Source organism: Apodemus sylvaticus, chromosome 7, assembly GCF_947179515.1.
Source record: "Apodemus sylvaticus chromosome 7, mApoSyl1.1, whole genome shotgun sequence".
NCBI lineage: Eukaryota > Metazoa > Chordata > Mammalia > Rodentia > Muridae > Apodemus > Apodemus sylvaticus.
In genome coordinates, this window is record NC_067478.1 from 26,929,911 (window position 1) to 26,955,827 (window position 25,917).

A 25,917-nucleotide genomic window follows, 5' to 3' on the forward strand; every position below is an offset into this window, starting at 1 on the left:
CAACCAAGGAAGAGATGTGAGTAACATCATTCCATGGGCTAGGATTCTGTACTGAATGGAAAAGGTTAAAAAGCAAATGGGACATTTCTATCTATCTATCTATCTGTCTGTCTATCTATCTATCTATCTATCTATCTATCTATCTATCTATCTATCTATCTATCTGTTTCTGTCTCTGTGTGTGTCTCTGTCTCTCTTTCTCTCTCCATCTCCCTTCCCCCTACCTCTTCCTCTGTCTCTATGACTACAAATGCAACATAAGCAATTGCCTCACATCCCTTCCACCACATCTAGAGCCCCGCGCCTTCTCACCATGGCGGACTGGACTGTACCCTCTGACTGCAAGACAGAAACAAACCTTCCTTCCTCGACAGCAACGAGAAAAGTGATTAATATGATTTCCATCCTATCGTGGCTTCAGGCATGGGGGGTTCTTAGTGAGCACACTGATGTTAACAGATACTGTCAGTGAAATGTCCACTCCTAAGCACATCACATACATGACCCTCATGAAATCCTCATAATACATAAAACAAAAACAGACTCAGGGCAGATACCAGAGAAGTCAGGTCATGGGAGCCGCCCCCAGGTCCATTCTTCCTCATTAGGCCATTTTCTTACCATCCATCTTAGTTACTATTGCTGTGAAGAATCACTATGACCAAGGCAAAACATTTAAAAAGATGCATCTAATTGGAGACTTGCTTATAGTTTCAGAGGGCTAATCTATGATCAGCATGATGGGACAGATGACAGCTGGCAGGCACGGCACTGGAGAGGTAGCTGAGAGCTTATATCTGAGTCATAAACATCAGACTGGGTCTAGACTGGGCTTTTGAAACCTCAGACACACCTCCTCCAACAAGGCCAACATCCTAACCCTTCCCGAATAGTTTGCCAACTGGGAACCAAACATTCAAATATATGAGCCCATGGGGGCCATACTCATGCAAGCCACCACATCAGCCAATAGATATTTACTAATGTCTGTAGAAAGGCCAAGTTTCATTGGTGGGTCTGTCCATTCCTGTCCAGCGCTCAGTAGTAAATGGCCTTAATTACTGTGATGCCTTGATTATATGTTTCAAGAGCTGGCAGGACCACGCCCACCTCATTTTTCAGAGCGTTGTTTTCCGTGCCTTCTTTTGTGGTTACTTTTCCAGATAAACTTTAATCAGTTACGGTTAAGGTCTCTGAAAGTCTTGCTGGTCTTCTGAGCTCACACTGTGTTTAGACATTATCCTGGGAGGTAGTTGACGTATCCAAGTCATTGATCATACCCATCCAAACAAAACACACCACCTCTTTCAAGCTCTCAGCTGCCACCTAGGTGTGTTTACATTGTTACTCTTGCGAGTCTTAGGCAATTCTTGTCCTGTTTATCCCCAGGTAGTTCATCTTTGTGTTTTTATTTCAAAAGGATATCTACTTTTTGTTATATTTCCTAAAGTGCGGTTTTATCTCGGAAGGAGGCAGATCCTACTGGTCTGTAATGAACTGCCTCTCTGAGTTTCCACTCCCTCAGTCAAGCTATCTTGGGGTTCTCCAGGGTGGCCCAGCACGCTGTTGTATTGCCTGTAGATGACAGACTGTCCCCCTCCTCTTGCCTAACTGCTTCGATACCAGAACTAGATAATGGTGGTGTTTGTAGAAATCTTATCGGGTTTTGATGACTAAATAATAGGCCACTATTTGGTTGTTCTGTTACTTCAGTGCCCTGTGCTTTGTACACCGAGGTCGTGCTAACTTCCCCTTGTTAGAAATAACATTGCACAGAATGTCTTCTTACACCTGTTCCATCCACTGAATTCGTTTCTGCATGGTAAGTTCCCTAGAAGTAAAAGATACTAAGCCAAAGACTGTGAACTATTTTGAGATTGTCGATACTGGATGCTACCTGATACTCCAGAAAAGATTCTTCTCTACTCTTAACTTAAAGCATGCACTTCAGAGCATCTGATGGCCGTTAGAATCCTGCAGAATCTCGGGCCTGGGGAACATTTCCTTAGAGGAGAACTTATAACCCATGAGGTTCACTTGCTTGCATTGTTGGAATAGGGTTTTATGGTGTGAACTTAGATTTAGTAAAGAACAAGGCCTGGCATCAGAACCACCTCAAGTCTAGCTCCCTGGTTTGACTTGAGCTGAGGTCTATAAAACACGTGGCCTCGGTCAAGCTCCTTCCAAGACACTCCTTCTGTCAGGGGCAGCTGTGACCTGCACAGCAGTCAGACATGTGCCCAGCAATGTCTTAGATGGTCCAGGCTTAAGAAGCCACCATCTGTGGCAGCAGCTGTGCTGACCGCGCGCAGTGGCTCCTGTGACCGCCTCGGAGCTGGAGTCATGTCTCCCTCTTTCCTTCATGATTAGCCACAGGTACCTATCTCATGAACCAAGCCGTGCGTCCAGGCTGACTTCTCCCTCATAACCATCATCTGCTCTTGCCTCACATAGGCAGAAGAGAGCCTGGGAGTTTAATTGAAATTGAGGCCCTTCCTGAATTCACATGTTGAACCCCTAACATCCAGTATCAAAAAACAAAAAACAAACAAACAAAAAACAACAACAACAACAACAAAAAAAAACCCTTATGTAGAAATGAAGTCATTGTAGCTGTAGTGAATTAGGATAAGATCACTTAGGAAGACCTTAATTTCTGTGCCTGGGGTTCTTAGAAGAAGGGAAAAACACACGGGCAATCATAGGAACATGAAGGCAGAGGCCAGAGGGCAGCAGGTCGCATACACCAGCTACACTAAACATACACAGTTAGCGAGCGACAGGAAGCTAAGGAGTAGGCACAGCAGAGTCTCCCTCACAGCTCAGAAGATGGTGACCCTGGCCATGCCTTGACCTTAGCCTCTGGGCCTCCAGAGCTGTGACAAGACATCCCTGTTGTTTCATGTTTAATGGTTCTGTGCGTCCGGCCTGTGGCATTCCTTTGACATCATTGGGAAGCCAGCCTGTGGGGTGCATATGTAACCTCTCTAAGCAGAGGAGTCAGGAGGGTAAGCAAGATGGTGGAATAGGTGAGACTCGTGGTGGGTTGGAGGTGGAGCGGGAGGAGAGTCTGTGGACTGAGTCCCCCAAGTTCTGGGACCTGGTAGCCCTGGGTGTGGCTAGTGCCTAGGAGATGAGGGGAAAGAACCCCGGGTACTCATGGTACTTAGAGAGCAACCACGTAGTAGCCTGCTCCTGAATGCCATGGTGTAAACCAACAGGAAGTCCCAATGGAGTGGCCAGGGCCCCACACAGGAGCTGCTGTGCTGCTGAGGAGATGCTGTGCATGCAGCTAAGCAGCGGGTGGAGAGTACCTTCTTCACACTTTGTGACAGGAGCCTGGTCTGTCCTGAGGATCATAGAAGGCTAACAGAGGGACCTGTGAGACACAGAGGAAGAGTCCATTGAATGGGACAGAGAGAGACAAGTTATTGACAGTAGAAAGATGAGCTTGGGCAAAGACCCTGAGGTTAGGTGACAGAACCGCGGCTGTGGCGGTGGGTAACCTGCAGGAAGCCTGGTTGGAAGCAAGGCTGAGGAGACAAGTGTTGCTTCCCAGATGCCAAAGCCAGTGTGCAAGAAGTCAAACCTTCAACTCGAGAGAGTTTTCAGAGAGGATACTTTAGGAGAGGGGTGGGATTGTATTCATTATTACTGCTCAGGACCAGGCGTGGCACCTCTTGTGGTCAGAGTGGCTGCCCAAGGAGAGTGTCACCAAGGAGAGTTCCGAATGCCACAACTCATCCTCGTCCCCGCCCAAAGCCCTTGTATCCTGTCAGCATGTGCTCGGTGTTCCTGGCCCCACTCTTGATCTAGCTCCTCAATGGTGACATCGAAGGAGGATTCCATCTCAGCCTGTATCAGATGTGGTCATGTACACAACAAAACAACAACAACAACAAAGCCAAACCAGAAAGGTCCCCAAGCGGTCGTGCCCGTCCTATGTGTTACTTAAATCCCTTTGACATCTCTGTCTTCCCGTGATCAGGGATTACAACCACTCTTTGCTACAAGGCTTTAGAGTCCCCACAGGTGTCAAAGAGCATCTTCTGAAGACAGCAGTTGGCAGATGGTGCCAGGGCATGCATGCTTTGAGCCCATTCGGTCTTACTCCGACCTGCCCTTCCAAAATGCAATTAATCCTAGCCGGATGTCACAGTGGAGGGCTGGAGAGGAGCCACACCCCCAGAGCAAGTCACTCAGGACCGATTCCTGAGCTACTCGGGTCAGGCACGAGTGGCCGCAGGGGGCCCTAACTAAGCAAGCGTGGACACCTGAGCCTTACTCTTGCCTGCGAGAGTGACTGGGAAAGTTCCTTGGGGCCTTGGAAGGCGCTTGCAGTCTTCCCGGAAGCTCTCTGATGTTCCAGACAGGCTGCTCCAGTAGACACTTGTGGTTACCTGCCTCCTGCTCTGTCAGAGAAGAAACATCGAGAACACGAGAAGGTGAGGCCAGAGGGCCCAGCCCACTGCTGCCCCAGAGTCTGACTACCTGCCCGCAGAAAGAGAGCAAGGACCTTTCTCTCTCATGGAAGGCCCTCTGGAGAAGCAGCACACAGCCCCAACCTCAGAAGCCACACACAGCAGGGCGCGGGTACCAGAAGTGACCTTTTCCCCTTCTGATGCCGAGCCATCCAGAATGGAGTCCATTATTTAGAGGGGCACAGGCGTTTTAGAAAATCCCCCCACCCAAAGAGGTCAGGCTAAAAATACACTGGTCACTTAAGATGAGAGCTGGTCAGGAAAATCCGCTGACGTTGAAAGGGCTCTTTCTCCAGCAGCTTTAAGTAAGTGAGGTGTCGGTGAAATAAATAATCCTGGCATTAAGTAATAAGCCTCACCCAGAAGGGAATGATTAGCTGCTGAGTGAGCGGCGCAGGCAGTGAGGGCTGCGGGCTTGTGCACAGGACCAGTCTCTGTGGGTGCAGCGTTACAGGGGCGACCCTTGTGCAGGCAAAAATGGTCCCGGCACGCCAGACAGGAGCAGTGGCTGGAAGGCCAGACAACCCTCACTTCCTGGGGGAAGGGAAGGAATACAAGAGTCTGGCAGGAGGAAACTTGTGGGTGGTTTCCATGAGGGGAGCCTGCTGAAGCCAGCCAGTGACCCGGCCACGGCCACTCTGTGGACAGCTCCTGGGTGGTTCCCTCTGACTGGCCACAGAAGCTTCTTTGAGACCTCCCAGGCACAGCCCAAGGATCCCCTCTGCATGGCCCTGGTGGCTATTGCTTTTGGCATCTGCAGGTCTGTTAGAGGTGCTGGCGTGGCAGGGTTGAAACGCTTCCAGGTCTCGTGGTCTGCACGCAGGTGTCAGGCAGGCCATGCTGTCTGTGGACCTCACTGCCCAGACCTGGCCAGGCTCGTGAGGCATCTTTGGAGCCTACACGGGCTGCACGGCTGCTGGCCCGGCACAAGTGAGCCTTTGTAGCCCTGGTTTACGAAACCAGCCACATATTTCCTCGTCACTTTATGAGGTGCTAGCTCTGCCCATGCAAGCTGAGGAAAATAAAGCGTCACATGATTTGGGCTGCTACATGTTGAGGAGGTCTGAAGTGAACCAGTGCTCCCTCGCAGAAGTTCTGTGCCCCTGACCAAGGCCTCGTGGCTCTAGGGGGAGGGGCAGACTCAGGATCTCAGCCCCCGTGGGACCTTACTGTCCAAGTCGGCTGATGGAGAACAGAGACAAGACAGAGGCAGTGAGACTGCAGGGAGGTGTCAGGTGCAGAACTCGAGACTTTAGCATTGTGTCATCAAGGCTGGCTTTCCCACAGGTGAGGAGGTCGGTTTACCTTTTTTTTTTTTTTTTTTTTAAGAGGTCCACAGGGCACCTGGTAGAGATGCTCCTACAAAGTTTGCCACAAGGGAAAGAGCATTCTAGAAGGGCATTGGCACTAAAATACCTGGCAGGAAGGGCTTTGTGTTGCAATTGAAAAGGATTAGTTTCCTGAGGTGCGTCTGTGGGCAGCCACCCATGCTCTGTGACGTCTGGTCTCTCAGCAACTCCCCTCATCTCCATCTTCTGTCTCTACCTGTCTTTGTCAGGTACTTCACTGAGTATTTCACTAAGCACCCACGTGCATTAATCCATCCCGAGGGCCTCGCAAGAGCCCTGTGCAGCGTGCGTGGAGCCCACTGTGGCAGAGGTGATTGCGCTCAGAGATGCATGACTTGCTGCAGACATACAGCTAGTATCTGGAGGAGCTCGCCACTCATTGATGGGGCTAGAAAGAGGGGGCCATAGGGCGGGGACTCAGGGTGCTGCTTGGTGGTAGAGCACTTATCTAGCACGGGTGCATCTCCCTGGGTTCAATCCCTAGCACGGAAGTGGGAGAGGAGGATTAGTGTTTCTACACTAATGGGACCGTGTATTTAAAAAAAAATCCCAATTATAACTCAGTGGCTTGCTACTAAAGGGATACTCAAATCGATCGTAGTTATAGATTTTAACTACCCTTTGAGCTAAAAATCAAAAGTAACACACCACTGGAGGTAACTCCTCATCGCCACCTGGTGGCATTGCTTTTGCATAACAGGTGTGTAAATAAGAGCAAAGACAGCTAGCTAGACATCAGCCTGGGACCAATGGAAGAGACCCCAGTTGGAAAGCCAGAGTTCCGGTCACTGTTGTGCCCTGGCCACAGTAGCAGAGGCAGGCTACCCCTCCGCTTCCTGCCTGGCAGATCTCCAGCTAAGCAGCTCTTTGTAGACTCATCTCTCTGGAGTCTTCCTTCAAACCCGGAGCTCCCTTGACTCTTCATTTCCTTCCTGTGTTGCAGTGAACATGAAGAAAAATGCTCAGATGGGCTTTGAGGCTCAAGTGATGGAGTTTTCACAAGTCCTTAACCCCCTCCCAAAAGTCACACGAACTCTTCCAGTCGTGTTCTCGGACTGGTCCTCCTCTGCTGCCCTCTGACCCCAGACCCTTTAGGTCACTTCGCATCCCATGCCCATTGTGAAGATGGTCAACCTGACCAGATGGAAAGATACCTAGAATTCACCGCGCTAACCTCTGGGAGGGCCTTTCCAAACCGGCTGGTAGAGCAAGTGGGAAGGGAAGGCCCTTGTAAGTGTATTCAATAGGCCAGAGGCTAGGCTGGAACAAGAGAGGAAGAGAAAGCTAGTAGTCAGGTGACAGCCCCACCCTTCTTGAGCCATTGTTAAAACACAGACACAAAGGCAATTAGTATATCTGCCTCTAGAGGGCAGAGCGGAGATGCTACCTGACTTCACAGACTCGCCTGTGACTGCATAGGTCAGGTCCAGAGCAGCCTGGCGCATTCTTGGATATTTCTTTCTCTTACAAGGAACAGAACACCTAACCCAGAGAGCCACAGTTAAGAAAGAGAAAGGATGTGTTTTCTCAAAGACTACTGCAAGGCTAAACCTTGTTCCAGCCCTGTGCCTGACTTCGGTATCTCTGCTGATGTCTTTCTCTCTACTATATCTCCAAGCAATTCTGAGCTCCCCTCTCTTCTGGTTCATTGAGGTGGCTTACTGAACTTTAAGCTACCATGCTCTCAAACTACATGAAATAAAATGCCCCATGCAGGGGCTTGGAGAGATGGTTCAGCGGTTAAGAGCACTGACTTTGAGCCGGGCGTGGTGGTGCATGCCTGTAATCCCAGCACTTGGGAGGCAGAGGCAGGCAGATGTCTGAGTTCAAGGCCAGCCTGGTCTACAGAGTGAGTTCCAGGACAGCCAGGACTACACAGAGAAACCCTGTCTCCAAAAACCAAAAAAAAAAAAAAAAAGAGCACCGACTGCTCTTCCAGAAGTACTGAGTTCAATTCCCAGCAGCCACATGGTAGCTCACAACCATCTATAATAGGATTTGATGCTCTTTTTTGGTGTGTCTAAATACAGCGATATACTCACATTAAATCAATCAATCAATCTTTTTTTTTTAAATGACCCATGCAAATATAGTGTTCCATATTGACCTTAAATCTCCTGTCCCAGGAGTCCATTCAGCGTGATTGGAATCAAATCCCAAAACAACTCTGAGCCCTAAGGAACCCTAAGTTTGCATCAGCATTGTTCAGTGTGTAAGTCTTATAGTGCACACTGATTGGGTCCTTTCAGTCACATGGCCACTCTGAACCAATATCTGTGGCTGGCCTCTGCATTGGAATGTGCTGTTTGCTTGGCTCCATGCAGACCTGAGAGGAAGTTGAATCCAAGTCATCCTTGAGGCATCTGCAGGGGTTTTACCCAAAGAGACTATGAGGAAGCAGCGGGCAAAACTCACAAAAAGTCACCAGGAACCGACATAAGGGTTTGCAGGAGAGACATTTATAAATGGTTTACATTTTATCTATATACATTATAAACCACAGTGAACATCTAGGCTGGCCTGGGTGGTGCCGGTTGGTTCGTTCATCCAGAGGTGGCTTCAGTGGTAGAAGAGGTTGTCTGTGTTCTGTAGCCTGCCTCCTGCTCTCCTGGCTATCAATTTGAACAGTCTAGTTGGTGACACATTCCCCTGGTGTCCTCACTTAGAGACCTAGGAGGGAGGGGTTTCCTCAGGCTTGTGAGTCCCCCCCCCAGAAGTACTGAGCCCCATCCTAGAGCCATCCTTCAATTCCCTCTTTGGTCTCCTGCTGGGAAATGAGGATTCGAGTTTGTTCATAGCAGCCTCACTCACTGTTCTACCCGACTAGGATTAGTGTTGAAGAGTCCAGACAGAGTGGGGTATGCCGGCCCAAGCCTGAAACCCTAGCTACTCAGGAGGCCAAGGAAGGAGGATCACATGGATCCAGCTTGCCAGAGACACAGAGAGAGTGCCAGTCTGGCCTGCATAACTTAGTGAGACCGCATCTCAAAAAAAAAAAAAAAAGCTAAGAAAGAAGTCTGGGGTTGTAGCTCAGCGATTGAGCATTGTCTAACATGGGAGGAGCCCCGAGTCCAATTTCCACTACTGGAAAAGAAAAATCCCTACACAGGGTCTAGGTGATTAGGTTCCTCGAGACTCTGGGTCAAGGGCCTTGTCCTAACATGGGGACTATAAATGATTTGGGTCTTAGTTGAGTCACACGGAAACCAGGAACCTAGACTTGGTAGTTCTTTCCCACGGATGCCTGCTTCCCACAGGACAAGCTGGGGAGCAGCAGAAGACCCACCACCTTTCCATGGGCATGCTACAGAATAAATTAGCCCCGGGCTACAGACTAGTGAGAAACCCACAAGCTCGCATCTATCGGGTTTAATTCCTGCTAAGGGGTTGGAATCGCTTCTTCCCTGCGCTTTGCTCCAGATGTTAATAGTCAACTAGCCTGGCCTGCCGAGGAGGTGGGAGGTGAGATGAGAGCTGGAGCCCTGGGGTTGGGGTGGATGATCAGCAAGAAAAGCCACTGAACAATGAATGTGCTATCCGTGCAGAGGATTGAAGAGAGCAGCTTTCCGTTCAAAGGCCACCAGTACTCATACAGAGGCCCTGCCTCAAAGAGTCCCCAGCTTACTGGGGCAGCCACCAAGTTATGATCGGTCAGATGAGCATTAATAAAGGGTAGGGAGTGCAGAGGAGAGAGAATGACCTTTTGTGGCCCCCCCCAACCCCCCAGAGAGAATTGTGCAGGGACACTCGGCGGGAATACTGGAGGGGCATTGAAGAGATGGCTTGGTAGAGAAAGCCTTGAAAGGCATGTCAGAGGAGGGGGTCAGAGTGCACGGAGGCACAAAGGCTTTACAAAGGCAGAGAGGCTTTAAAGAGACACTGCAGAGTGCCAGAGATCTGAGGAGCCAGGGCTGTTTGGGGGAGGGAGAGCGCAGCGAGACCTCTAGAGTTCAGGGACGCGGAACTCCTAATGTAACTCATCCAAACCTGGGAATCTGGACCTGGGTGTGTTTTTTTTTTTTAATTTCTTTTTTCCTTATTTAAATGCATCCATAAGGTGTAATTTAAACATGACAATCATAAGTCTGCCCACTCCTGTGTTCAGCCACCACCCCCTCCCCAGAGGCCACAGAAGTGATTGGATTTTTGTATATTCCTCTCAGGTATTTTACACACACACACACACACACACAGGCAGCAGGGTACACCGCACACCCTGAGGGGCACACCTGGGAGATGACTCAGCAGATGGAGAATCTCTGCCTTTCCTTGTCCCTTGCTGTTGGCAACCGTTCCCATTTAGAGCCCCAGGCTGTGCACCAAGAACTCAGCCTCTCTTTTGTACAGGAAAAGGCAGCTCTTATTTACACAATCGCAGTCCTAGGGGCAGAGCCAAGGTCAAGATCCTGGCTATTCAAGGACTGAGCTCTGGACTCAAACTCAGACCTGTGCCTCTTACATCCACTCTATGCCTGGCAGGTCTGTTTCCTGTCTCCTTGATCACTGTGTGTCAAACCTTGAGTGGGGAAAGGTGATGAGTAAGGCTGCCATTTTTTTTTTTTTTTTGGTAAGCATTGCAGGCAACAGGCTGATGTCACAACAACCTTTAGTGTAGAATTGTGATCTCAGGCGGCCTTGATGGTTGTTTTGTTAACAACCCTTTTCCTCCCTCCCCCCTTCTCTTCCTCCCCCCTTCTTTTCCTCCTCCTCCTCTCCCCACCTCCCCAGCAGCCCTGCACCATGTCTCAGCTCATCGCGCCCCCCTCCATGTCTGGTCACTATGACAACAAGGGCCTTCCATCAGAAAGAGGTCTTCCAGGTATTTTATTTTGGGCTTCAATTAAGCAGGCTGAAGGCTAGGAGCGATGCGGGGAAGCGTGTTTTACTTACGGCCTTCGAGACAGGCCAGGTGCTATTTCTAGCTTCTTAATCGCTGTTGCTAAATGGGGTCTTAATGCTGGCTCCTATGGTATCACGAGTTTCCATCAGAGACTCCCCCCTCCCCCAGCCTCACTCCCTCAACCTTAAGGGGAAACACCTCCTTTTTTTTCCTTTTTCCTTTTTTTTTCTAGCATCTGTCACTAGGCCCCCAGCCTTTCTAGCCTGGCAGTCACTGGCCCTCTACAGCCCAGCCTTTGGGAATAGTTGTTCTGCTCTGTCACACATCTATCAGGTCAGGTCACAATTAAATTTCCAGACTCTACCAACCTCTCCAGATGCCCCATCAAAGCCGGAGTAGAATGAAGGATATGTGATTGACTGTATTGAAGAAACATTAGCTTTTTTTTTTTGAGTGTTTAAAGACCTTCCCACTAGTATTTCCTAAGTCAAGACAGATCGTTCATTAAATCAAGGCAAGTTAAATGTTTTCCTATGCTTAGAGAAACTGAGGCTGGGACCAGGAACTCAATAGACATCCGTTGCCATGCACTGTTTTGGAACTTTGTACAATTCAATCTTTACACAACTCCTCTTTAGAGGGAAGATTACTAAAAAATGCCGTGTCAGGATTTCTGACTGTAGAGTCCACTGCACGGTGAATGCTCAGGGCATGGTCCGAGGCTGGGGTGAGGAGTCTCAGGCAGGAGCATGGCCTGACTGTAGGAACTGCAGCCAAAGCACAAGGCGTGGAAATGTCTCCGTTTGCCTGTACAAAGTCAAGTCAACAGTTCTCCCCGTTTGCTGCATGTCCCCAACTCGGGCAAAGGGATTCTTTGGGGCCTCATTAGTCCTTGAACAAGATTTTGGAATGATTCACAGTCCTACAGTAAACGGGGCGTTTGTAGATGTCCTTGGGAAAGACAGCGCTTTTTAAGGATACGTACTACCGGGTCCGCACCCTGATTAAATCTAAAGTGTGTGTTCTTCCCACCTGCAAGTCTGTGCTGCTGCCTCTGTTCATGCCCCACTTCTTGGAGCTGGCAAGACAGCTCCAAAGTCCTGTTCCTTGGAAGACCTTGGGGTCTTTCCTTACAGTGGGAACCTAGGACTCTCCTGTCCAAAGCCCCTTCCCCCTTTGCTGCTACACTACTCTGAATTCTTTTAAAATGTCATCCGCCAAAGGCAAGTCTTACCCCTTGGTAGAAGAGGTTCTCTAACCTTCCACTGACCATGGCACCAGGCTAAGGCTTTCTCCTGGGTGATCATGCCCAGGGACTCCTTCACAGCCCAGAGGCTCCTTGGGTGTGGAGGCAGGGCAGAACCTTCCTTGCCTGTAATTGAAGATTTCTAGCGGGTTAAAGTAGCTCCTGCCACAGTGCCACACCACAGGAGCAGGCTGCTGTCGTAGCCCTCACTGTTGTAGTGAGTCTCTGATACAGCGGGTATCCCTGTCTGTCTGCAGGACTGTGCAACTAAATCCACAGATGTGTCCTCTGCCCACTTTCCTGCGCATCCTGTCAGTGACTTTGCATGGGTTTGGGGATACCAGATTCTGGTCCCCTCAGTCTTCGGGAGTGGTCAGGCAAGGCTGTGTAACTGTATCTGGCATAGCAGCAGGACCCAGAAGAAGCCGACTTTGAGCCCAGTCAGGCCAGGGGACATGGTGGCAGGGTTCATCAGTGCTGCTTACTGCAGGTCCCAGGCAATGACTAACCAAGATCAACAGAATGATCAGTCTGGGCCACTTTGGGAAACTGGTTTTGCCACCACCTAATTAGGACATATAAAAAAGAAAAGTTCATTTTCTCTGTCAATTTTTTTTCCTGCCAATATATTTTAGCTCATAAACCCTTAATGTCTGCCATACCTTCTCTGTAGTAAAATAAGAAATAAGATGTTTGGGTCTGTGGGAAAACAGATGCTTGTAGGCATTTTATATCCAATATATTCGTTTTCTTGTCATTTGAGTGATGTCTTGTAGCGTTCAGGTCTTGGAGTCCCAAAGCTCTGTCTGCCCTTACTAAGTCTAGGTAAGCCTGGAAGTCCATGGTCTCTCTGCTGGCATTTCCTCAAGAACCTGGTAACAGGGCCACAGTCCCGCGTGGAGCCAGATGCTGGTCCCCGGTGTATGCTTTTGGGTTTGTTGGGTACTGCTGTCACTCTCCACGTCTGCTCTTCAGGATATACTTAGGAGATTCCTGGTCCTGCTGGGTTGAAATCTGCAGTTTCTGGCCTGTAATGTATGTGCCACTTGAGCCTGTTTCCATTCATGCGTTGGGCATTAACGTCTTTGAAATTTAGCTAACATAAGGCATCACTTGCCCACGAAGCCAGAAGCGGAAACAGAGTCAGCGCTTCTGAGTTTGCGGATCCTTATTCAGCATCATGGCGCAGGCGCGCTGCGCATCCTAATGATGAAGGGAGCTCCTGGCTCACTCCTGAACAGACACCGCTTTCCTCTTCTGGAGCTAGCTGTGACTGCTTCCTCCCGAGCCTAATTGAATCTTTTGGCTGACGTGGGGAGGGGCGAGAGAACCAGCGGACCATATCCAAGAATCCAATTTACTCATCACTTTTGCAGAACTTAAGAAAAGCAAGCTTCCCGCTTTCCTCTGTGCAACCCCCTCCCCTGCTTCTGAGTTCGCACTTGGAAAGGTCAAATAAACACAATAAATCCATTAGGAGGCCTTCATATTAAGCCCCCCGGGGCTTATGCTGATTAGCAAGAGGCTAACATAGTAACATTTCCTAAGTGGAAGGAAGTTTGTCTGACCTTGGCTATTTGAAAACAGCGCCCAGCGCCCCGCTAGCCTAGTGCTTGGGAGCAGCACGGCCCAGGCTGCTTCAAGAAGGACTGAAGATGTACTCCTTATCGGCCCGAGAACACCTCAGATGGGGTCCAGATCCCACGCGGACCCATTTGTTAACTGTCTGATAGCGGGCAAAACCCTTTACACTGGGTCAGAACTTCAGCTCCCCCGCCAGCCCGTGGGTTAGGTCCACCCTCAGTGCATTCCAGGCTCTCTAATGCACAACACACCAGATGACGTCACCACGTGCAGCAGCGTTGAAGAGACAAGGCAAAGGGGGCCCCTTGAGACCAGCTAGCCACTCTCCTCAGGGCTGGAAGGCAGATTGCTTTTACACATGCGCATGCACACGCATGCATGCGCGAGCACACACACACTTCCAAATGAGACACTAAGCACACACATACACACACTTCCAAACGAGACACTAAGCACTACTCAACTGTGGCCTTGAGCTAGTTACACGACCCCTCTCTGCCTCAGTTTCTTCACGTCTGTAAATGGGCCTGTATAAACCACTGCTTCACCGAGTTGCTGTGAGAATTAACTACAGTGAGGGTATAAACCACAGGAGCGTTCCATGATGTGGGAAGCACTGTGTGAGCCTTCCTGCCGCTCTTTGTATTATAACTGTTGCCAGAGTTCAAGCGCCCAGCAAGCAGACTCGAGGATGCCAACAGTCATGGGTCTCCTCAGGCTTCATCTGATGGAAGAACTGGAACACGGCTCCTGAAACCACAGCGGGCTGGTGGGTAGGTTGGAGGCCCCAGTCCCAGAGCTGCTGAGCCCTGGCTCTCCCACACATTAGCCATGCTGGCCTGCTCAGGTGTGTTTAGATCAGTGTTCCTCAACCTGCGACTCTCGACCCCTTTGGGGATAGACCAACCTTTTCACAGGGGTGGCATATTAGATATACATTCTAATTCATGACAGTAGCAAAATTACTGTTAGAAAGTAGCAACAAAAAATAATTTTATGGTGGTGGTGGTGGTGGTGGGGTCACTACAACTGTATCAGAGGGTCGCAGCATTTGGAAGGGTGAGAACCGCTGGTTTAGATAACCAGTCTGTGGTTTTTTAACACAGGCTTTACCCTACCTTCTATACCAACTGCCTTGTTTTTTCTGCTTTGGTCCCAAGGACACTGGCTGCCCTGAAATATTAATAGCTGTCATTGAGTGCCACCAAGACCTGGACCTTCAAGAGGTATCTGGACTCTGCCCCTTACCTGATCCTCCCACTGCTCCTCATGAAGCAGAGGATGATCCTGTTTTATCTATATTAAAAAAAAAAAAAAGCAACCAGTTTTATCAAGCCTGAACTCAACTTTGGTTTTAACTGCAGGTCAGGGCTGTTTCTCCATTGTAGTAATGCCTGTCTTAGGCAGTGCCGCGTTCTGTTCCAGCAGAAGTGACTTCATTGTTACTCATTAGCTAGAATTAGCTGCAATTCATCTCCTGGCCAAGCTCTTGTTTGAGTTAGACCAGGACTCTAATTCTCTCGTACGGCTTTGCTCTCTCCTCGTTGCTATTTTTAACTGAACTTCTGATAGCGACAGAGCGCATCTCATACGTACTGAGTCCCAGGGTCATTTCCGTCACTCAGCCGTGACCTGATTCATAACGCGCTGTCGCCGCCAGTCCCCTGCCCTGCTCTCTTTTGCTGCAACTCCCTTACTTAGTTGCTTATCAACAACTCGTTTGAGATTTAATGTGCAATCCCGAATCCACCAACCATACGGAAGATCAGAACGTTGACAACCAAATGCCTCTGTGCCTATTTCTGTCCCTTCCTTCCCACGCTCCTCTGCTGCATGGTGGTGGCTGAGTTTTCTGTTTACTCTTCCTTTGCTCTTTCCTTACTGATTTTCAGCATCCGTGTGCGTACCTACAAGAGTCTTTGTTTGGTTTGTCTATTCGCCTCTTCCTGCATCAGGGCCTCCCTGGATTCATGGCTATAGCACTGACTAACCTCCCATTTAGTGGACAGGTCTGGCTGCCCCACATGCCTCAGTCTTCTAGCATGGGAACAGATGCACCCTGGGACTGGGAACCCCATTCCTGAGTCCCAACCGCACCCATAGCACCAGCTGTCTCTGAGAGCACAGCCTGACCCCCTTCCCATGGTGGGCATATTTATCTTAGAACCTGCTGGGCATCAAGTGGCCCCAGGGATGTAGCAGAAGAGGAAACCTGGAGGGCAGTTTCCCTCTCCCTGAGTGACTAGGGATGCCCTTGCCCAAGGCCAGCACATCAAGCTACGCTGCAGCGCCCTGGGACTGGACCCGAGCTTTACTGCTCCATCTGAATCAAGATCATCCCCGTATGGGTTTGTAAAGTTGGCACAGCACAGTGTAGCTCTGTTTACCAGAGGGAGGGCTCTGCCAGACGCCCCCCCTCTTAGTGTGTGTGTGTGTGTGTGTGTGTGTGTGTGTAATCTTCCCTCTTGTTTGTTTGCAACAGAATCTCTAACTAGCCTGTGAGTTCTCAGTAATCTTGGTTTCCACTTGCCAGTAGGAGTGTTGGGACTGCAGATGCAAGCTCCTACATCCAGCTTTACGTGGGTCCTAAGCCTCTGGGCTCGGGTCCTAGCCCTTGTATGCTGATCACTGAGCATCTCTCAGGAAAGGGCTGCTTTCTATGTTTAGTCCTCGTTACCTGGCTTGATGTGCTTCAGCACCTTTTATAGACACGAAGGCTCACTTAAGCTGCTTCTGCCTCCCAGAACCTGGGCTTCTTCATCTTATATTGACCCCGTAGTTTCCAGTAAGACTAGGTAGCAGGGATGATGCCCGGTCCTGCCTGTGGGAGGCACAGTTCATCCGGAAGGAGATGACCAACGTGATTCAGTATGGACTCCAGCTCAGGGTTTGATGGGAGTTGAGGATGGGGGTGGGGTAGGGAAAGTGGGGGCTGGGGAGGTAGGGGAGGGGGACACATTGCCCCCAAACTCCTACTTAGGATAAGGTCTGCAAGTAGGGCAGAGTACTTCAAGTGTGGTTTGTCTCAGAATTCTTGGCCTTGGTCATCATGGGGATGCTGGCCTTGCCGTGGAGTGACATGGGGATGGCAGATTGGAGTTGGGAAGAGACCAAAGGGCTCAGAGTCAATGTAGAAATTAAGAGAGAACAAGGGTTCATAGAAAGTGGAGTGGGCTCCATCCAAAGACAACATGCAGAGTATCTCTGAAGGTGGGGACCAGGACCCTGGCATTTTGGCTTAAAGTATAGGGATCCACCCAGTCCTGAGGAGGGGATGGGGCCCCGGGAACTTGACTCCCACAAAGAATGTGGTGATCTCGGCAGGGCACCCTGGTCTGCAGAACAGTGTGTAAGAGCTATCCGGATGCAGCGTGTCTGCGTGAACCCCCAGATCCCGCATCTTAGGTCCCTAACGTGAAGCCCATAAAGATGACTTGGCAAAGCTAATCAGGGCCCCAGCCTAGAGCCAGGGTGGAGGTAACAATGGCCCTAATGTTATCAGAGTAGGAGCAAGGCAAATATCGAGTTGAGGACTGTCAACGTGAGCGGATGTTGGAGAGATTCCCCCAAGAATGATGACGCTGAGTTGAGACTAGAAGGGCATTCCGTGGGCAGCCTCAGCCATGTAAAGCACGGGGCGGGGGAGGTACAGCTGTTTTCACACACCCATCCTTGCCTAAGATGTCTCTGGAGAACTTGGGGCTGGGTCAAGCTGTGGTGGCCTTTGTATGAGATTACACTTCTGGCGGATCCTTTTGTGCATAGTTCTTGTTACCAGCCTCACATGCACAAGACATCTTCCTTTACAACTGCCCGCTTTATTTATTTTTTTTTTCTGTTAGGACTTGGCAACGGTGACTTCACTTAGATTCTGACAATCTTCACAGATACGTCATTCCTCCCAGGACCGAAACATCACAAAAGCACCAGGAATACTGCCATTGATCGTTCTGATCAGAACTTAGGACTGGGAAAGTAGAAAGAAAAATACACACGTTTAGAATGTCTCTCATTTCAAAGACTGGTTTTCTGTCTCTTCACAGACATATATGACATGTTTTGTTAGTAGAGAGATTTCAGATTTGCTGCTGAAAGCGTCTGGCTTTGACTGTGAACCAAGGACAGGTTGAACTGGGGTTTACCTCTAGGGCAGGTCTCTGTACCCCAGTCCAGCTCTCTGAAGCTAGACAAGTAACGGCTGTTCATCCCCATCTCGTCCCCACCCCGCCCCAAAGCCAAACCAGGTCCGCTTAGAGATTGCCCAGGCCTGTCAGAGCTGATCACAGCCAGCGGGGTATGTAAGGCTACAGTCCCCAGAGCCCATTCCTCCACCCCACAGCTGGCAGATGCTCAGTAACTAGCCAGCATCTGACTCCACCAGGGCTGGGTATTCCACAAAGCTAGCCGTGAACAAGTCCCCAAGAGCCTGGCCAGGAGGCAGACAAGGCCTGTGGACAGAGACCTGAGGTACAGGGTCAGTTTGCAAATAGACCCCTTGCTCCTCTGAGGATGCTACTGTTGACCAGTGGCTAAAATTGGCCTTGGCAGAAAAGCTGGGTCTTTCCTCTGAGTATCCTTGCCTTTGAAGAGTGCCGCTTAGAGCCAGCTTGTCCCTGGGGCCTACCTACGCTGCGTATATCCTGAATATCTGCCTCTTCTCGGTTAGAGGCTTGGCAACCCCAACCCTGGTCTCCAAGGCCCACCCCACATTTATCTTCCAGATATCTCCCACCTCACTTTGTCATGTGCATTTGTTTCTATGAAACCGTAAGTTGATGGGGTTCCCTCAAGCTTTCCACAGTCAGGAATTGTGAATTCTACACCCATGTAAAGGCACATAGGTTGTCACAGCAGGGCATATGCTGCTCTGGCAGTGACCCTGGAGCTGGAGAAGGAAAATGGAGGCAGCTCTGCCACCTGGGGGGCAGAGGTCGGGTATATAGAGATGGCCTTCCTTCCCACAGCCACCCCTCCCACATCCACTCTGAAGTGTTTGCTCATGCCCCCTTCTGCTGACCCTCCACACTGAGCAGGACTTTCCCTCGAAAGGCCGCTTCCCTTGAGACAGTCAGCAGGCTCGGGCTTTTGCTAGGGTGGTGATGGGAATAGCTTTGCCCCAAGGGTCTGCCTGTTCTTTGTGGATTCTCACGATGTGCTCTGTGGAGCTCCTGGTTTCTCTGAGCCTTGGTTCACCCCTAGTGCACAGTGCTGTCAGGTTCCCCACTATACATCTCCACCACCCTGTCACATTTGCTTTATGTCTTCCTAGAGTCTGCTCAGCTGTCTGGCCTGCCACTGCCTTCCTTGGTTTCCATCTCTGATGTGGCGTACTTCATACACACACAGGAGAAGTGGGCACATCTTTCCTGTCATTTCAGCCGGGAAGGGCACCAGCGTAGAGCCCAGGCTGCCCCCTAGGGCTTACTACTGTCTACCCATCATCCTCACACTTGACTAATTCTAGTGGATGGGAAGGAAGAGAGGGCTCAGCCAGGAAGAGCACTCACCGCTGCTCCTCCAGAGGACTTGGTACCCACGTGATGGCTACAACTGTCTAACTCTAGTTCCTTCCTTTGGCCTCCATGGACACCAGAGTGCATGTGGTGTGTAGATAGACACGCAGGCAAGACACCCGTGTGTGCTGTGTGTCTCCTAATTTCCTTTATGAAAAAGCCAAGCAGGTAGCGCCCAGGTCTTCAAAGGTCGGCTTTTAAGGACGTCACTCAAATGCTTTCCCGTCTGCCTCCGATTGTCTGACACTCACCTCATGACTTACACCATGCACCCAGGCATGATGGTAGGCTTGTGGCTCACACCGTGGCGGGTCCCATGGCAGGTGGGGAGACATAAGAAGTCTGGAGAAGCAGCGGAAGCCATCGTCTCTGTGCCGGACTCTCCAGCAGTCTGCATCCCTGACAGTGCACTCTGAGCTAACTCCATGAGCTAACTTACCATTTTTTGCTGATGGCAACAGAGTCTCTGGAAATCCTATGGTTCACTACAGGTCACGTGGGGGTTAGTGACAGATGATTGAGGAAAATTTACCCCGGACTCTCAACAGGACTGGGATGTTTGTAGCACAGAACCAGGCACTCGGAAGCAGTCTGGGGGAATCTTTGTCAAGAGCAGAAAGTGGCTGTCGGTAAGGGTAGCAAACGGAAACAGCAGCTTTAACACATACTTCAGCAAGAACCTCGTTAAGGCCGAGGGTAGGCTCTGCTGTGCCGTGCCATTGACAGCCTGTCATGACGTGATGCTGTCATCCCGTCCCATTTTACAGATGACGGTTGTGTGACTGGGAGAGGAGGAGCCTGCTGCCTCTGGCCGGGAGGGCTGAGTGTGAGCTGGGCTTCTGAGACAGCCTCTTTATCCTTTTCATGTATTCTTGTCTGTCTGTCAGTGTATCCACACCGGCTCCCTGTCCTGGGAGAGTAAGGCCCTGCTGACTCAGGGAGTGAACTTCTTTTTCTCAGATGTAACTTTTTTGAAGAATACTAGGTGAAGAACATGTCCAGGTCACAAGCTGCTGCCCAACAGCATCAAGGCAAGCTTGGCCAGGAGAACAGAACACAAATCTAAAAGTAACCCTCCACCATTACTGCCATCCAGGTCACCATACCCTGAACATGACCGGCTCCGCCCTGAGCGTTGCCAGCCCCGCCCTGAGCATCACTAGCCACGCCCTGAATGTCATCAGCTACTTTTGAACTTACGGGGTTTTGGGGAGTCACACGTGACACACTTTTTCTTTCACTTAAAACTATGCTTGAAAGGTTCGTCCCAGAGTTCACGTGTACCTGGGGCCCCTTCATGCCCAGAGCTGATTTGTTTTCTTCCTGTGAACAGATAGAGTTGATTTTGACACCCAGCTGCTGAGGAGCGACAACACAGCTGCTTCCATTGCCACTGTTACAGTATGGTGGGGGATGTGGGCAGCCGTGATCTAGAAAGTGGTCATAGAGGGGGAGGAGGGGACAGCAAGAGCCCGAGGCTGTGCACCTCCGCAGCCTGCCAGGAGTCTGGAAGAGAGGTGACTCCGCCTTCACTCTTGCCTCACGCCCACCTTTTTATTAGTGCTTTGGACAGGGGTAGTTTGACACTCTAAATGCAAGCTTTTACAACTCTATACACACCTCTCTTCTCCCAGCCTTGGTTTCCTTTTCTCTCAGCCAGGAATGGGTAGCCACATTGACTTCAGATGGTCACTCTAAGACCTCAGAGATACATTCACACTAGCAACAGGCCCAGCAGAAGCTCGGTAAACATCGGTGAGGTAGAAGAGACGTTCCCGCTTCTGGATCCGGGGCTTTGAGTCCTGGTTTTTCCACTTACCAGCTGTGCATCCTTAGGTAGATGGCTTGTGTTCTCTGTTTCAGTGTTGTTTTTCCTTAAAATAGAGATGATAATAATATTTATTGGCCTCAGGGGTTGTTATGAATTTTGATACGTGCATTTGCATGAATTGAGCCCCCAAAGAACTTAGTGTATGTGTGTGTGGCCGCATAATAAACCTTCAGGAGAAATCAGCTACAATCCCTGCTTAGTGAGCAGTCAGGGGTTGGAGGCAGAGGGATTAGAGGAGGGTCTTGACTGACAGGGCAGGGCAGCATGTGGGCGGGCACTGTGAGGGACAAGGGGCAGGAAGGAAGGATGTGGGTGCGGCTGTAATGGAGCAGAGAGCCACATGCGGGGCAGGGCAGGTTGGGATACATGGCTGGCATCTCCCGGCTAGACTCCTTTTGTAGGAGAATCAAAAGCAAGGTAAGAGAAGAAAGTGAAGCTACTAGCCTGGGGTCTGGCCTCAGCAAAGGACAGCAAGATGTGGCCTTGGAAGTATCATCTGACCCCATGCCGAGTCCCTCTTGGATTCCCCAGAAGTTCCCCTGAACCCCCAGCTGCCACTGCCCCACTCCTCCTACCATTCCCACACAGCTGACCATTTGTGTTTGCTCCTTATGATTTGACCACAATCCTACCTACTCCATTACCAAAGGAACGCTTAGCTGCAGCGTAAACATCGAGGCCGTATGTCAGTCACAGGAGGGGAATGGGACCACAGTCTTCTTCATTCTCCGCTGGCCTGTTTGAGCCACCAGCCCCGCTCCAGGCCTCAACTTCCCTGCCTCCCTGATCCCTGTCAGTTTTCTTTGCTTGTAACACTGCCCAGCCTTGGTGTGCTTCTAACACTCCTACGCATCCTTCAAAACCCTATTCAGATCTCTATCCTCGAAGCTTTCTGGCAGCTGCCTAGTTCCCGTCCCTGTGCACCGGGAATTCTTTCCTATATTAACACCTTTAAAATAATTCGCTTGCTGGGGCTGGAGAGATGGCTCAGAGGCTAAGAGGCTGCTCTTCCAAAGGACTAGAGTTCAACTCCCAGCACCAGAATGGTGGCTCCCAACCATCTGTTTATAACTTCTGGTCTAGGGAATCTGACACCCTCTTCTGGCCTCTGTGGGCACAAGTCTAACAGATGACACACAGATATACATGCAAGCAGAGCACCCATGCACGCAAAATGAAAAAACAAAACCATTCATTTATTTAAAAATCTTAGGTCGTAAAAGAAACAAAAAAACAAACAAACAACAAACAAACAAAACAAAAAACAAAACAAAACAAAAACAAAAATCTTAGGTCGTGAGGAATCCCAGACCACAAGTTCACCTCCAGGGTTGGCTCTGGCCCTGGCTGAGTTGTCTGTGTGTCCCTAGGATTACCACAGGACCTGAAGGAGGAAAGTATTAATATGCATATCTGCGGTGAGCCTGGGTAACTCAGTAAACTGTCCTGTATCTAGAGGTGGGTGCTAGTGCACCCTGGCATGCATATGGAAGTCAGAGGGCCACCGTGGGGAGTGGGTTCCCTCCTCCTACCATGTTGAGTCAGGGCCTCATCCGTTTTCCATCTCTACGTTAGAGTGTTGGGCTTACAGCTGCCCGCCGCTGCATGACTTTTGAAGTGGCTTCTGGGGATGAACAGCGGGTTCTCAGGCTTGTATGGGGAGCACTTCTACCCCTGAGCCACCTTCCAGGCCCCTGGCGGATTTTAACTTACCCTCCCTCCCACCCCCCAGAACTTGAGTGCTGTAAGAAAATGTGTCCTTCCACTGCCCATCATAAACACGAGAGGGAAAGTGTGTGGGTCTGAAAGAATCTCAGTAGCCTGCTGGGATCTAACCGGTCTGCTTGCTTGTGTTGAGGCGGGATCTGTGTTGCCCAGGCTGGCCTTGAACTTCTGGGCTCAAGTGACCCTCCTGCCTCAGCCTCCTGAGTAGCTGGGACAAATCATCCCGTTTCTAAAAGGTTTCCCCGTTCAAACGTTTTGAGCCACACGTCCACATCAGAACTTACCCTGGCAGTGGCTAAGTTCGTTTCCACTATTCATCTTGAAATCCCACTATTCGCTGGTTATTCTAAATCTTCTAGTCTGAGCAGCTGCAGCTGAGGGCCTCTTACCACAAGCAGGGATGGCTCTTCCGTAGCAGGGAGCACCCACTGAGCCAGCTCAGGGGCACGGGTAGGTGGCGGTTTGGCTAGCTAGGCGGGGTGAGGAGGAGGTGTGGTAGAACTCACGTCCGCTTCACTGTCTTTGCAGCTGAGCCTCTGCCGCTGATGGACCTGTGCCGGCGATCCATCCGCTCAGCCCTGGGCAGACAGCGCCTGCGGGACATCGGCTCCCTGCCCCTGCCTCAGTCTCTCAAAAACTATCTGCAGTACCAGTGAGTGGCGCTGAGGACCTGCTGTCATCTGTGGTCACACAGCTCTGGAGCATCAGGACACATCACTGACTTGGAAAAAGGAATGCCCGTTTCCTTTGCTGCCATCAGCCAAGGACCAGGAGGCCTCCTGGTGAACCAGAGAGTAGAGACCATTTCTCCCTCAAGAGAATGAATAAAACATTCGGCAGGAGACGGCATCCAGTTCCCCACCACATACAGGCCCTGGAAAAATTGGCCAGTGGAGAGAAAATAGGTTCTGAATAATGAATGACAGAAGCGAGTCCTCGACGGTCTCCTCCACACCTGCCCCTGGCAGAGAGATTGTCCTTCCCATTTAAGACTTGGCATCCCTTTGAGAGACGAGTCCAGGGCCCACAGCAGGGCAGAAACACCTGGCCTTACCTCTCTGAGCCTCATCCCTTCCTGCCTCTTCCACCGTGGATAGAGTTCTTTGCCTGTCCCCCACCCCACTCTATTCAGGGACGTGAATCTGATGACTTGCCCCGGGGACAGAGCTTATTCTTGGTATGATCATTGTAAGTAGCGTTGGCATTTTGAAAGAGGAGTTTGGTGAAGGTGGCTTCCTCCCAAAGGTGCTAAGGAAGATGGGGCCCTCCTGACACCAAGTCTGAGACACCCTGAGTACCCAGGGCTCCGGCAGCCATCATTCAGGGTGAGGCCTGGCTGTCACAAAGCTTTCTTTGAGCAAATTATTTTTTCACTGTTGGAGACTTCCAGTTTGTTTCTCGTTTCCAGTATGTGTGTGATGATGCGCTGTTAATTTATCAGCTGGGGCCCCGTGGCGTGGCCTGGGGACTACAAAGGTGGGTGTAACCGTCTCTGCAGGACCCGAGACCGATCTTCTCACAGAATGTTGCTGCTGCTGCTGCTGCTGCCGCCGCCAGCACCACCATTTGGCATCTTTTGTGTGTTCCAAGATACCGTCTCCATCCAGACTCGGTTTTAACTGGAAATCGTCACAGAATGGGATACAGAGCCAGACAGCGCAGCCGACACTTTAATGTGAATGTGACCTACAAGCGAGGGACATTTCTAATAAAGTTTGTCATTCTGTCCTTGAGCTGTGTGTAAAGTGCTCTTTCCATCAACCTCTCTGGTCTGTCCCCAAACCCACAGACATCAAACCTGGGCGTGTCCCTCCGTACACACACACACACACACACACTGTCCACATTTGAACCCCAACCACAAAGATGTTGTAGAGACCTGATCTGAACTGAAGACACTCTGTCCCCAGGATCTTCAAAGACAACCATAAGCCCTGATGCTGTGAAGCCTTAGATGTTGAAGGTGACCAGGGCCAGTCAGGGTAAAACCAAGACCTGGCACTGGGGCTGAATGCAGTTGGCCACCAGGGAACAGTGCTGATTGCTACAGAGCAAACGAGGCAGAGTTGGGCCGGGCTCTGCTGGGGCTGGTAGCAGGTCAGCAGTAGGGACAGGAAGGGGACTGGGTCAGGACCAGTACAGGATTTTCTCAGCAGCCTTAGCCACCCATATACCACAGCACACCAGACTCCAGGGCAGTGTCAGACTGATGTCTCTGACCTGAGTGGAGATATTTACAGTTTGTTGTAAGACCTTGAGAAACTCAGCAGAAGGAGGAGGCGAAGGGAAGAGACAATTTCTTGTGATTGGAGGAGTGGATATGAGACACACGTTGTCTGCCCACCCTGAGACTGGAGATGGGAGAGGAAAGGCATCTCCTGGCTGTAGCCTCTAGGTACCTGCCTGGCCACTGGTGGATTCAGCCGCCAAAGCTTTCCGTTGTCGTGGTTACTAAAGGCAGTGTCCTGAAGAGGCACAGCTTGGACATTGGTCAGGAAGCCTGGGTTGCAATCTGGCTTCCTCGCCTATTCAGTCACCTTGGATAAGTCACTTTCCCCTCTGGACGTGGGAGCTAGACCAGGTAGCCAATGACTGACTAAGGACCCTCCTTCTCCCAGCCTCTAGGGTCCAAGTCTCGGTACCACTTTCCAGGTTAGAAGAAACTCTCTTGTCTCAACTCCTAAGCATCATCTGTGTGGTGTCTCTCATTCCGAAAATGCCTTCCCCACCCTTACTTCACCCTCATGATTAATGAGATCAGTCTTCCTCTGAATACTCCATAACCAGCCACCAGGGTCTTCCTGCTCTGAGCTATTAGTTCTTCATGTCCCTACCTGAGCGTGTATCTCCTGTCACCAAGGACCATCCTGAGCACTTGGGTTGGGTCCCATCTGCCCTTAGCCTCCTGTACCCAGCAGGCTGTGGGGCTCTGGAGGGCCGGGCCTATGCCTGTACCTACAACGTATCGTAGATCAGACTCCTCAGCTCTGCAAAGGCCTGTAGAGGGACAGGATGGACAAGATGTCCTCTGCAAACTGGAACACCCATAGGGAACTGCAAAGGAAGTGCTCAGTGGAGATGAGGCCTTCCTAGAGCTGAGAGCCTACCCCTTAGGCCTCCTAGGCCCCCTCTCCTCTCATGACCACAGCACTATCCTGAAATGACTGAGATCTGGCCCAGCTCTGCCAGACCTCACAGTCTAAGGGAGGATAAAGGTGGCCACCAAGCAAAGAAGCACCATGGCATCCAAGGGGGTGATGGGATGAGGTGGGGGCTAGGAGTTAGGTTACAGAAAGGCACTGGGGAGGAACCAGGCAGGTGAGAGGAGGCAGGACATTCATACACATG

General features: G+C 50.5%; 1 protein-coding gene across 1 annotated transcript in view; it reads left to right on the top strand.

Moving 5' to 3' along the window:
• Positions 1-23,529, top strand: part of Spsb4 (splA/ryanodine receptor domain and SOCS box containing 4) — a 72,612-nt gene extending 49,083 nt beyond the window's left edge. The window contains exon 3 of the mRNA XM_052187586.1: positions 23,098-23,529. Within this exon, the coding sequence (XP_052043546.1) occupies positions 23,098-23,225 (128 nt within the window). The 3' untranslated portion in view covers positions 23,226-23,529. The remainder of the gene's footprint in view (positions 1-23,097) is intronic.
• The last annotated feature ends 2,388 nt before the right edge of the window (positions 23,530-25,917 follow it).